The following is a 12,638-nucleotide window of genomic DNA, read 5'->3' as shown; positions in this document are numbered from 1 at the left end:
TGACACGGCATGATAAAGTACTGCATTTTGAGTGAAGTATATCATAAAACGCCTCTCGCACTCCTACCTAAATGTGGGAAGAGATCCCGGTGCAACAGTTGTTTCTCAGCGCAGAGTTTTGCTAGTCTCTGCAGCCTGTTTACACAGGCCGAGCGCTGCTTGCAGACAGGTGTGGACCTTGAAGCCTTGAGGACAACCACGTCAGGCCGAGAAGTGTCCGTTGCCGTGACGGCAGGCGAGGGTAGGGCCGCAGCCGGCTGTGGTGGAGGCGGCGGCGGCGTGTGCTGCGGCGGCGAGGCAGACCGGTGAGGCTTTCCATTTGGCGAGTGCGAGGCTGGCGTTGTCGTAACGATACTGTGGGCCACCACTTGCGGCAGACTGGGAGTCGGGGGCAGAGGCGGAGGGGGTTTGCATAGCAGACCCTGCGACAGTCCGGCGGGTCGGGGGGGACTAGAGAGAGGGGGAGTGCCAGGGTACAGCGGCCGTGATGGTGCGAGATGGGGGATAAAGTGCTCTGGTTGCAGTCTGAAAGTCTCGGGCTCTCGCAGCAGTCGCTGCTGCTGTCGGTTCTGAGCCAGTTTGGTCTGAAGCTTCCGTTTGACAGTCCCTTTCCTCAGAACGCAGTCATCGTCGTCAGGGAAAGCGAATGGGTCATCGAGCTCATGCTCCAGGTATTGGAGAGTCAGCCGTGGCCTCTGCGGGGATCGTGTCGGCCCGTTCAGACCATTTGCCGCCTTCAAGGCCAGCGAGGGCACTGCCAGGCTGACTGCCATGGTAGCATCAGGGTGCAGTCTGGGGCGCACCTCCTCTAGCTGCTCATTCTTTTTCTTCCGCTCCTTTTTGGGCACCAAACCAAGTACTTGCAGGTGACTGTTGCAGTATCTGTCAGAGAAGGAAGAAAGAATCATCAGAGTCAGGGAGCTACCACTACAATATCAAGTACCACACATTGTTCCAGTCAGCTCCCACATCCCTCCAAGAACTGGGGCTAGAACCATGATATTACTCGGCATAAATATTCCAGCACTGCGTCATTTTCACCTGAGAATTCAGCAACATGCAGTGGTGGGCAGTGTGAAATTTTCCTGCTGCATCCGCTTGAATCGTGAAAAAGATACAGCAGTACAATTATAATTCTCTCCTCCCAAATCTGAGGATTGTGGCTAGAGCGCTTTGAGTTGTCTAAGGTCCCAAATTGTGTATCATAGAATTAAACAGAGCTTGCACAGAAATAGATCATTTGCCCCAGCAACTCTGTGCCCTTGCTTATTGGCCACATAACCCTTCTCGCACCCTAACTTATCTAACCCCAATAACATAACCTTCTATTCCTTTCTCCCTCATGTGCTTATCTTGCATCCCCTTAGATGCGTTTATGCTTTTAGTCCCAACTACTCCAAGTGGCAAGTAGTTCCACATTTGAACCACTCTGTCGGTAAAGACGGATCTCTCGAATACCCTACTGGGTCTATTAGCAACCGTCTTATGTTTATATATACTTCAAGTTTTAGACCCACTCATAAATGGAAACATCTTCTCTATATCTTCATAATCTTGAAGACTTTGATCAAGTCACTCCTCAGCCGCCTCAATGCTGCAGAAAGAGAACCCCAGCCTGGACATGATTTACGTTTGTGAAAGATTTGGTTTTTTTGGTCACTGTTGACTTATTAACATGGTATTTTTTGTTGGTGGGCATGAATGAAGTAAAAACAATTCTGCAATGTCAGCTTTTGTTCAAGTAGCAGGTGCTGTCTTTTCAGAGGTTAGGATGGTGGAAGTCCCTAGGAGTGCACCATAGGTAGTCCCCATTCCAAAATCAGCAAACCATTGTACTAGGGTGAAGTATTGCTGGATATAGAGCAATCACTGGCGGTGGGAGAAAGCTAGGGTGATGAATTAATTATATAATAAATGTGTTGTGCAATATGAAAGCCAAATGGATAATGAAAGGCCTTGGAAAGGCAATTAGGAAACACAAGGGAAAAAAACTGCCCTAAGCCGGTTAGCATCTATATGCTTTCCTATTTGGAGGAGCAGTAAGCCAGGAGAAAAGTGCAAGAACATACTGGTGGAATTTCCCCAAGATAATACAGCAATAAATGACACTGACATTTTGAGCTGCACAATACAATGGTACGGTGACATAGTTTAAAAAAGAGATGTGGGGCAACAATGCAAGTAACACTTTCAGAACAACACTGCAGGTACTTACACGACTTATGTCAACAGGATAGGTGAGAGAGAGAAGAAACACAAAATAACTCAGGCCCCAGAGGAAGAAATAAGAGCAAAGAAGACATGTGTCGGTGCAGCCAAATGAATGATTTCAAGCTAAAATGTGTATCTTGGTAAAACAAGGGAAGAGCAAGGGAGCAGCCATATTTGCAGACAGTGGACCAGGCAGTGAAGAGTACACACAAACTAAGTATGTTGTGCCCTGATCAACGCTCAAGAGTTTCTTCAATTACTGATGATTCTAACAGACACAATGATTAGTGAACTGTTCTAAGCAGGTTTTGCAACATCTCAGGGGTGAATAACTCATGAAGCAAGAACGCGCTGCTGAATGTTTGAAATCACCCTAAGGTCTCTCTTCCAAGATAACACAGCAATGAACTTTGTCATGTATAACATGTAGGATTTTTTTTATTTTTCAACAATATTAGGAATTAACTTACAATTTAAGCTTCAAGGGTTATAGCCTACAGCACACCAAACACAAAAAAATTAAAGAAATGCTTTTACTTGCAAAACGAAAGCTCATGTTTTCTGTGCAGGAGGCTATTAATCTCATTGCCACTTTAAATGGAATTCTAAGTACAAAGGGCAATGTTTAGCTTTATAATGAACACAAACTCAATTAGAAATATTTCTCAGTAACTATTTACTCATTATCTATGCAACCCCTCTTTCCCATGAGGGGCAATTCACAATCATTGTTGCAGTGGCACTGGAAGTTTGTGCATGACTTTTCAATATTCATCCTGCAGGTTGTGTGGGGTGCAAATTCCTGGATGGGGTTTACAGCAGCCTGTGAGAACCAACATGAGGGAATAAAAACAAAAAAACTGTGGATGCTGGAAATCCAAAACAAAAACAGAATTACCTGGAAAAACTCAGCAGGTCTGGCAGCATCAGCGGAGAAGAAAAGAGTTGACGTTTCGAGTCCTCATGACCCTTTGACAGAACTTGAGTGAATCCAAGAAAGGGGTGAAATATAAGCTGGTTTAAGGCGTGTGTGTGTGTGGGGGGGGGTGGGGTTTGGGTGGGGGGAGAGAAGTGGAGGGGGTTGGTGTGGTTGTAGGGACAAACAAGCAGTGATAGAAGCAGATCATCAAAAGATGTCACAGACAACAGAACAAAAGAACACATAGGTGTTAAAGTTGGTGATATTATCTAAACGAATGTGCTAATTAAGAATGGATGGTAGGGCACTCAAGGTATAGCTCTAGTGGGGGTGGGGGAAGCATAAAAGATTTAAAAAGATTTAAAAATAATGGAAATAGGTGGGAAAAGAAAAATCTATATAATTTATTGGAAAAAACAAAAGGAAGGGGGAAACAGAAAGGGGGTGGGGATGGAGGAGGGAGCTCAAGACCTAAAGTTGTTGAATTCAATATTCAGTCCGGAAGGCCTTAAAGTGCCTAGTCGGAAGATGAGGTGTTGTTCCTCCAGTTTGCGTTGGGCTTCACTGGAACAATGCAGCAAGCCAAGGACAGACATGTGGGCAAGAGAGCAGGGTGGAGTGTTAAAATGGCAAGCGGAGGTTTGGGTCATTCTTGCGGACAGACCACAGGTGTTCTGCAAAGCGGTCGCCCAGTTTACATTTGGTCTCTCCAATGTAGAGGAGACCACATAGGGAGCAACGTATGCAGTAGACTAAGTTGGGGGAAATGCAAGTGAAATGCTGCTTCACTTGAAAGGAGTGTTTGGGCCCTTGGACGGTGAGGAGAGAGGGGCACTGAAGGGGCAGGTGCTGCATCTTTTGCGTGGGCATGGGGTGGTGCCATAGGAGGGGGTTGAGGAGTAGGGGGTGATGGAGGAGTGGATCAGGGTGTCCCGGAGGCAACGATCCCTACGGAATGCCGATAGGGGGGGGTGAAGTGAAGATGTGTTTGCTGGTGGCATCATGCTGGAGTTGGCGGAAATGGCGGAGGATGATCCTTTGAATGCGGAGGCTGGTGGGGTGATAGGGTTCCCCTTGTCCTCACTTATCCCAATGCTCCTCTACATTGGAGAGACCAAACATAAACTGGGTGACTGCTTTGCAGAACACCTGCGGTCTGTCCGCAAGAATGACCCAAACCTCCCTGTCGCTTGCCATTTTAACACTCCACCCTGCTCTCTTGCCCACATGTCTGTCCTTGACTTGCTGCATTGTTCCAGTGAAGCCCAACGCAAACTGAAGGAACAACACCTCATCTTCCGACTAGGCACTTTAAGGCCTTCCGGACTGAATATTGAATTCAACAACTTTAGATCTTGAGCTCCCTCCTCCATCCCCACCCCCTTTCTGTTTCCCCCTTCCTTTTGTTTTTTCCAACAAATTATATAGATTTTTCTTTTCCCACCTATTTCCATTATTTTTAAATCTTTTCAAATCTTTTATGCTCCCCCCACCCCCACTAGAGCTATACCTTGAGTGCCCTACCATCCATTCTTAATTAGCACATTCGTTTAGATAATATCACCAACTTTAACACCGATGTGTTCTTTTGTTCTGTTGTCTGTGACATCTTTTGATGATCTGCTTCTATCACTGCTTGTTTGTCCCTACAACCACACCAACCCCCTCCACTTCTCTCCCCCCACCCACACACACACACAGACACACCTTAAACCAGCTTATATTTCACCCCTTTCTTGGATTCACTCAAGTTCTGTCAAAGGGTCATGAGGACTCGAAACGTTAATTCTTTTCTTCTCCGCCGATGCTGCCAGACCTGCTGAGTTTTTCCAGGTAATTCTGTTTTTGTATGAAGGAATAACCTACTGGACCGCCTCCTCATCAATCCACCTGTCTGAGATGAGCAACAGCAGGAGCAGGAGTAACTGCCACACAGTCCTTTGTACACCAAATCCTGCTGACATTGAGGGCACCGTCCATTGTGAAAGGAATAGGTTCCTGCCTACTTTCCTTCCTGATCTCAGTCCAAATGGCTACATGGCCAAAGTGAAAACAGGTCACCATAGCTGGTTTTCCAACTGTATCAGGAGAGACCTGGAGAGCATGATAAAGCATCCCCAATGCTCACTTAATGAAACCTACCTGGGGAGGTCCTAGGTACTAGTGGAACTATAACCCAGTGTCAATGGTCATCTTGGGAAGAAAAGAAAAAAATGTATATACTTCTTTCTATCCTTTTATGTTCTTCTCGCATCATCTACACCACAGGAATGAGACACGGCAATGATGCCAGAGTGAGTGGGCATGCCTCAATGTAAAAAGGACAAAAAGGAGAGGAGGGAATTGGCGACAATTCAGGACAGTTTGTACACTGATCACACAATAGCTCCTCACTACCAATAAAATAATTACAGGTACTAGCAGGTAACTAAAAGAAGTCATATCTTATCCATTCACTCCCTGTTAGAAACTATTTTACTACATTGATTCTATGTGGTCTGCGAAACTGGAGATAAGTTTAACCTAACTCACCGTGCAGAAGACCCACAAGATTGAGTGGAACATCAGCTTTACACCCTGTCCAATATTACCCTCCACTGGCTTGCACAAGTAGTAAAATTGTGTGGGTGTAAAAGCAACATTATACTCAATCTCGTCAGTTTTCAGCGAGCAGGAATGGTTAAAGTTGTGCTGTCCCACCTTTCCTGGTTTTAACCAATTTAAAAAAGGTCGACTTGCCTTCGGTCTTCAGATTTCGGGATAGGGTTCGTGCACCGCTGGCTGTTGTACTTGGCCACAAATTCACATTGCTTGAAAGGGGCAGTTTTGTCCTCCAGAACGTGGCGGATGCAGAATGCGTAGCCGTTGAGCCGGCGCTGTTTGCAGAGCTTGGGGCTGTAGGAGCACAGTGGCTTGTTATCGACCTCTGAGAAGTGTATGTGTTTGCCTTCATACATCACGTGATTCTTCTCCTTGTGAACATCAGCTACAGAGAAAAAGGCAGAGTGTCAGATGCAAGCTGCAACTGAGAGAAGGCAACTATGGTGCAGCTGGGGGCAATAACACCGCTGGCCAGTGTGAATGGGAGAGGGCATGATGCATTCGCAGTCTCAATTTTTTCTCCTAGGGCATGACTCCATGGGCGCCTATAGCCCTCAACCAGCTCATCCAAGTGGACCACCTTTGATGTATTTGAGCACGAACCACTGGTGGACTAATCCACCAAGGGGTGGGGGGGAAGTTACCACTAGTTTGGCCCTCTTCTCACCCAACATCTGCATCAATGCAGTTTTGAGCAGTTGTCACAGGATAGTGATCAGGAGCAGGAAACCTGTTTTTTTTGGCTCTTTGTTACCCAGCTGCATGTGGCTCAGCTGGTAACACTCTCACCTGAGTTAGAAGGGTCAGGGACTTGAGCAGAAAATCCAGGCTGACTCTCCAGTGAGTGAGTGCTGCATTGTCGGAAGTGTCATATGTCATATTGGATGTTAAACTGAGGCCCTGCCCACCCTCTTAGGTGGACACAAAAGGTCCCATTGGCACTAGAAAAGGATATGCTCCCTGGCCAATATTTCTCACTCAACTAACCCTTGAAATTTAGATGATCTGGTCATTTATTTTATTATTTTACTAGGCACAAACTGTTTCCTACATTACAACAGTGACTACACTTACAAAGGATTTCATAAGCTGTAAAATGCATTGGGGTGGACCTGTTTGGAGCCTCACCAGGTATCCGGCCTGAGATTGGAGTAGAGAACATTCTTAGTATGATACTAGGAGGCACCTTTACCTAGGAGGCTAGTCAGGAGCTGCAGGTCAATCCAGAATTAACGCTAGTTTCACTAGCATCCCCTGCTCAAGAACATAAATTAAGAAGTATGGTTGATTAATATTTTGCAGAGGGAAGGGAGGGCTGAGGAAGTTTCAGTCTGATGTTTGAATCTTTTCAGCTTCAAGTTAAGAGACACCAGTGCTGAGACATTATATCGCTTCGCAACTTAGCGCCTGCATCAGACTCCCAGGTCAAGTTTTTACTTCTCTTTAGCTCGGAAGGAGAGTCAAACGGACTCGAAACGTTAACTCTGTCTTTCTCTCCACAGATGCTGTCAGACCTGCTAAGTTTTTCCAGCATTTTTTGTTTTTGTTTCAAGTTTATCGCCGTTGGATATAGATTAAAGCTTGTTCTATTTTACCCGAGCAATGGACCTCAGCCCCTACCTACAAGAGCATCTTCCACTGAGCTTCAACATGTACATGCACATCCTGCTTCCTACCTAAGCTACATTCATCAGTGCAACTCAATTGAGCACCATGTAAGTGCATTTCCATGGGTTGCCTCACCAGATATTTATTCATTCATTCAAATTAATATTTACCTGCAAAACATTTCAGAAAGCAATTTATTGCAGGCAGTCCTTTTGAGGTGTTTGTGTGATAATGCACAATATAAACGCATGCTTTGCATATGTGTGCAAAGGGCAGCAGATTACACAACAAACAGCACCTCAAGTTTCACATAAATGTGAAGTTTCAATTATCTGAATATAAGTATCCAGATCAAAGGCATAATTACAGTGCCTTTTACTCATTTTTCCTTTACCAAAAATACAATTAGCCACATCTGAATACCCAACTAACCATCTGTGGTTGACATACTGAACTATACATTATAGGCTGGTTCATCTCAGGGGAGGTGGAGATAAGAAGTCATATAAATCAAAGGTCCTTTTTGAAGGGCTCCCCTCTTCCGCACCACCCCCATTCATCCCCTCCAGTGACAAGCATCCAACACATTCTTCACCAGGGTGCTGGGAGGGGAGGAAAAGGGGCCAGTAACCTCACACTCATGTTCTGCTCTGCAATTTGGAAATGTGGGTAGTGAACCTTCATTTGGGACAAAGCCAGCTGCCAACTGACAGTTTTACTGACAGTCTGGCTGAGGCTACAAGAGTTCAAACTCTCACACTGCACAACCTGTGCCACAATCAGCTGGCAGGGATTAAACCAACTTCTTTGGTGCAATATACTACGCACACGCAGAATGCTACAGACAACATATGCTATCCACATCCTGTATACTGGAAAATATGCACACTCAGTATAATATTCCACTGCATATATATGTGTACACACATATAATGTACTATCCGCCATGTGAAGAGAAGCCTATACATTCTAATCTGGACAGATAAACACACACATTGTGCATGTGTGAATTCATCTATCACTGGCAATACCACACTACATACTAATTATTTAATAATCACATATCCAGGGCCACCTTTTGTTCTTGTTAAATATTATGCCATTAACATTGCTCCTTGTATGCTTCAGTAGCTCCCTCTTCCTGGCTTGGAACGTACATCTCATCTGCAGCCTGATCAATCATCTATTAAATCATGGGCACCGTCACTGCAACAGGTGACAACAGCAAACATATAAGTCATGAAGATCAGTTTTGGATGTAAAAGATCCAATGGCACAACTGGAAAAAGAGCAAGGGAATTCTCCTCATAGTCTAGTTAATATTTATCCTTCAACTAAGAGCACTAAAACACAGATCATCTTGTCATTATCTTACTATTGTTTATGGGAACTTGGTGTGTGCAGATTGGCTGTCATATTATCCACATTACAACAGTGACAACACTTCAATAGTACTTCATTGGCTGTCAAGCGCTATGGGAGATCTTGAGGTTGTGCAAGGCAATGCATAAATACATAGGAACATAGGACTTAGGAACAGGAGTAGGCCATTTGACCCTTCGAGCCTGCTTTGCTATTCAATAGATCAAGGCTGAACGGGTTGTGGTCTCAACTCCCCTTCACTGCCTTGTCTATCAAAAATCCATCTTACTCAGAATACAAGTTATTTCTTTCCAAAAGCTTTGATTTTGTGAAAAAAAATCTCTTGCGCTATACTCTTAGGAGATCATTTCAAGTTGTGTGCATGACAACCACCAGCACCTACAAACACGTAAGCATAAATACTTCCCCCTTGTATTGTAAAGCTTTGCTAGCTACTTTTCTAGGTTTGAGTGGATAAAGTGCAAGATGTTCACGTATGTTCCACTGAGCCTTAAAATCCTTATGGAGAACTAAGTTACCTGCAGCATGAGAGGGTGAAGATCTCACTTCAGCACCGTGCCTCAGAGACTGTAGTGACAACTCAGTGTGTAAACTCCTTTCAGAAGGCCGCTGGTTAAATAGCACCCAAGTAAGGTGTGAATCTTTAAAAATTTGCTTCAGGGAAATGTGAATATTTGAAGTAATGCTGCTTTTAAGCTATTAATTCCACTTTGGAACTGCAAATTCCAAAGCTATTGAGAGTAATAGGACAGTTATATGCTGCAGCTTCTCCAGGATAACAGCCACTCAATCTATGCACACATTTAATGGTCGCAGGATAAAGTTAAATTTATAATCTAATAAAAATTATTCAAAAAATGCCATTAAAGATTTATTTTCCAAACAGTTGCTGAGGCTTAATAACATTTGATGATAACAAGGCAATGATTTAATCTCAGACGCAGAGATCTATTCAAAGAAGCAATATCATTTGGGTCAGTTAAACTGCAGTAGTTACCCACTCTGGGCTTGTTATTTAATAGTTTAATATACATAAGATATGCAAGTGCTGTGAATTTACCCAGTACAAGTTTGATACCAGTAGCCTCCTTAACCCTAGTGATCCCCACCAAATAATGACAGCCATGATACAAGAATGAACTTGTATTTATATCGCACTTTTTACAACCTCAGCACATTTCAAAGTGTTCTAAAGCCAATTAAATATTTTAGAATTGTAGTCACTGTTGTTATGTAGCCAACATGACAGCCTGTTTATACACAGCAAGCTCCCACAAACAGCTATATGATGATGACCAGATTATGTGGTGTTGATTGAGGAATTATTAGCCAGGACTCAGCAGATAACTGCCATGCTCCACTTTGCAATAGTACCACAGGATCTTTTATGTCCACCTGGAAGGTCAGACGAAGCCTCAGTTTAGCTTTTCATCGGAAGGGCAGAATCACTGATAGCGCTGAGAATTTTATCCGTTTAACTGTGGCTGAAGAAGAAAATCAAAAGGAAAATATTTTATATACATGCAATAAAGCGGAGATGAATTAACTTATGAGTGAGCATGCACTGGGGGTGAGGGAAGAGTTCCCTTTCCTTTGGCTTATACCTAATTCACATGAGACCCCCTCCTGCTCTGTGTTTCCTTTCCCAACACTTTTCTCCCAACACCTTACTGGAGCACTGTTCCACAGGCTCCCTATGTCTTCCAGTACCTCACCCAATTGGCTTCTTGTTGTTCATGAGCCTCAACAGTGAGTACTACTGAACCACTGAATGCCAATCCAACCCTACCCTCATCACACATTCACTTTCCAGCAATGGTCAATGGATAGTGATCAGGAGGAGGAAACCTGATCTTGGTCTGTCTGGATCAGATAATAACTAAATAACTAAGCCCACAGGGAAGAGTGCCAGTGCCACTACCACACACAGTCAATCTGCAATACCCATTTTAATAAATGCTGTCTGCTCTCTTCTAGAAAGCCAGACGATAAAGGATATAACTGGAGTCTTTTTTTTTTTTACATACTTTCATAAGCACTCATTTACAGTTACAGATTACAAGCAAGCACCGCCTAACCCAAAAATCACCGTTTAAGTCAGTGTCTATTCATATGTGCACAAGTGAACACCCAGTTAATGCCCACCACCTGCCTAAAATTAAACACAATTAACACTGCCAAGGACAGACCAATCTAAACTTTCCACATGGCGTGCCAACTCTATGGTAACACCACCTACATTTAAAACATTACTTAGTTATACTGTTATTTTCCTAGTTTCTCTCCTCATATGCTCTCCAAGCTGACTTTGCCCACAAGACCCATCTCCGATTCCTCAAATTCACGCAAAATGGCTGACGACTCAACTTTGCTTCCACGCCATCCATGCTGGCTGACATTTTAAATGGCTCCCTCCCCTCAGGTGCAATTCTCCTCCTTTTGAAAAGAGCCATTTACTCCTCAAAAAAACTAGAACCCTCTATCCTTGCAAACCACTGTCCAAATCTCAACCTGTCCTTCCTTTCCAAATTCCAAGAACATGCTGTCACCTCCAAATCCATGCCCATCATTCCTGCAAGTCCAGGTTTCAATCTCTCCAATCAGGCTGTACCTACACCATATGAACTACAGCAGCTAAAGGCAGTGGCTCTGCACAGCCTTTGCATGGACAATTGGGAATGGGCAATAAAGGCTGACCTTGCCAGGGAAGCCTACATCCCATAAATGATTAAAAGGGTTTTCTGCTCTTTACAGTACAGAAATGCAGTACTGAAATCTGGACTGTGCTGCATTCTCTCTGCAGCCTCTGACAGGATCGACCACGCCATCACTTTCCAAGCCCCTGCTTCATTTTCAACTGGCCTCACTTGGTTCCGCCTCCATAACATCTGCCTGAGCCTATCTGCTGTTCACAATATCACTTCATGTCAATTCACCTGGCTGGCACCTCAACCTCCAGGATCTGTGTATTCCAGCTCACCCCAAACTCTGCTGCCTGTTTCCTGTTCTCCATTAAGTCCTGCTCACCCATCATTCAGGTCCCCCATCATTCAATTTAGAATTCCCACCCTCATATTTAAACAAGGCCATGCCATGCCCTATCTTTTTAACTCCTATATACAGGGCAACCCCTCTCCAGACTTCATGGAGCCACGGCTCTCCTTTCTTCTGCATCCTCCTCTTCCTTTGCCACATCATTCTTGGCCGTATATTCAGCTCTCAAAGCCTCTTGTTATGGAATTTCCTCCTTAAACCCCTCCACTTTTCCCTCTTCCATGGAAGGCCCTCTTCAAAATCCATCTCTGACTTGTCTTTGGTCACTCCTTCCTAATACTTCCTTATTTAGCTTGGTGTTCATATTTTTCTTTTACCTCTTAAGCGCTTTGTGACCTTAAGGGTGCAATATAAATCTAAATTTGTATTTGATAGAGGGACTCTTTCCAAAAACAGATAGAATGCCCCTTCTATAAAAAAAATTGAGTACAAATTAACGGTCAGGCACTATTTGGTGACAATTGTGAGGATACACTCTATCATTAGAAACTATAACTTCCATAAAAGAGACTAGGAAGCAAACAGATGTAAATATGATTGAGGGAATAAATATTAATCACATCACTGCTGGAACAGATTCATGACTGTCACAGAGCCCAGTGTCATGAAAGAGATGTGCACACACACATTGCTGAGCTGACAGGCTTGCTGCGCTGTCCTGTGGTTAATGACTGCCTCATTGATGTCAATTCAGCTGCCCCAACATATCGACCTCAGCAGCTTCAACCAGCCAGTTCTCTTGCTGTTGTCACTGCTGTTTAGTCAAGAAAAAAAATCAGGTTGAAAAACAAGTCGCATTGATGCAAATAAACTTCTAACAATATGACACTGAAGAGAGCCCTGATGGCAGCACCAAGCCATT

At 44.0% G+C, this 12,638-nt stretch overlaps 1 protein-coding gene across 3 annotated transcripts in view; it reads right to left on the bottom strand.

The window, feature by feature from the left end:
- ino80db (INO80 complex subunit Db) overlaps nucleotides 1–12,638 on the bottom strand; it is a 96,095-nt gene that overhangs the window by 59,551 nt on the left and 23,906 nt on the right. For all 3 annotated transcript variants that reach the window (XM_041200180.1, XM_041200178.1, XM_041200179.1), the window contains 2 exons: nucleotides 5,870–6,116; nucleotides 68–882 (listed from right to left, as the gene is read on the bottom strand). In XM_041200180.1, the coding sequence (XP_041056114.1) occupies nucleotides 68–882; nucleotides 5,870–6,087 (1,033 nt within the window). In that variant the 5' untranslated portion in view covers nucleotides 6,088–6,116. The remainder of the gene's footprint in view (nucleotides 1–67; nucleotides 883–5,869; nucleotides 6,117–12,638) is intronic.

Source organism: Carcharodon carcharias, chromosome 12 (genome assembly GCF_017639515.1).
Source record: "Carcharodon carcharias isolate sCarCar2 chromosome 12, sCarCar2.pri, whole genome shotgun sequence".
NCBI classification, from domain to species: Eukaryota; Metazoa; Chordata; class Chondrichthyes; order Lamniformes; family Lamnidae; genus Carcharodon; species Carcharodon carcharias.
Note: the sequence above shows the minus strand (reverse complement) of the source record. Positions and strands in the feature narration are given on the sequence as shown.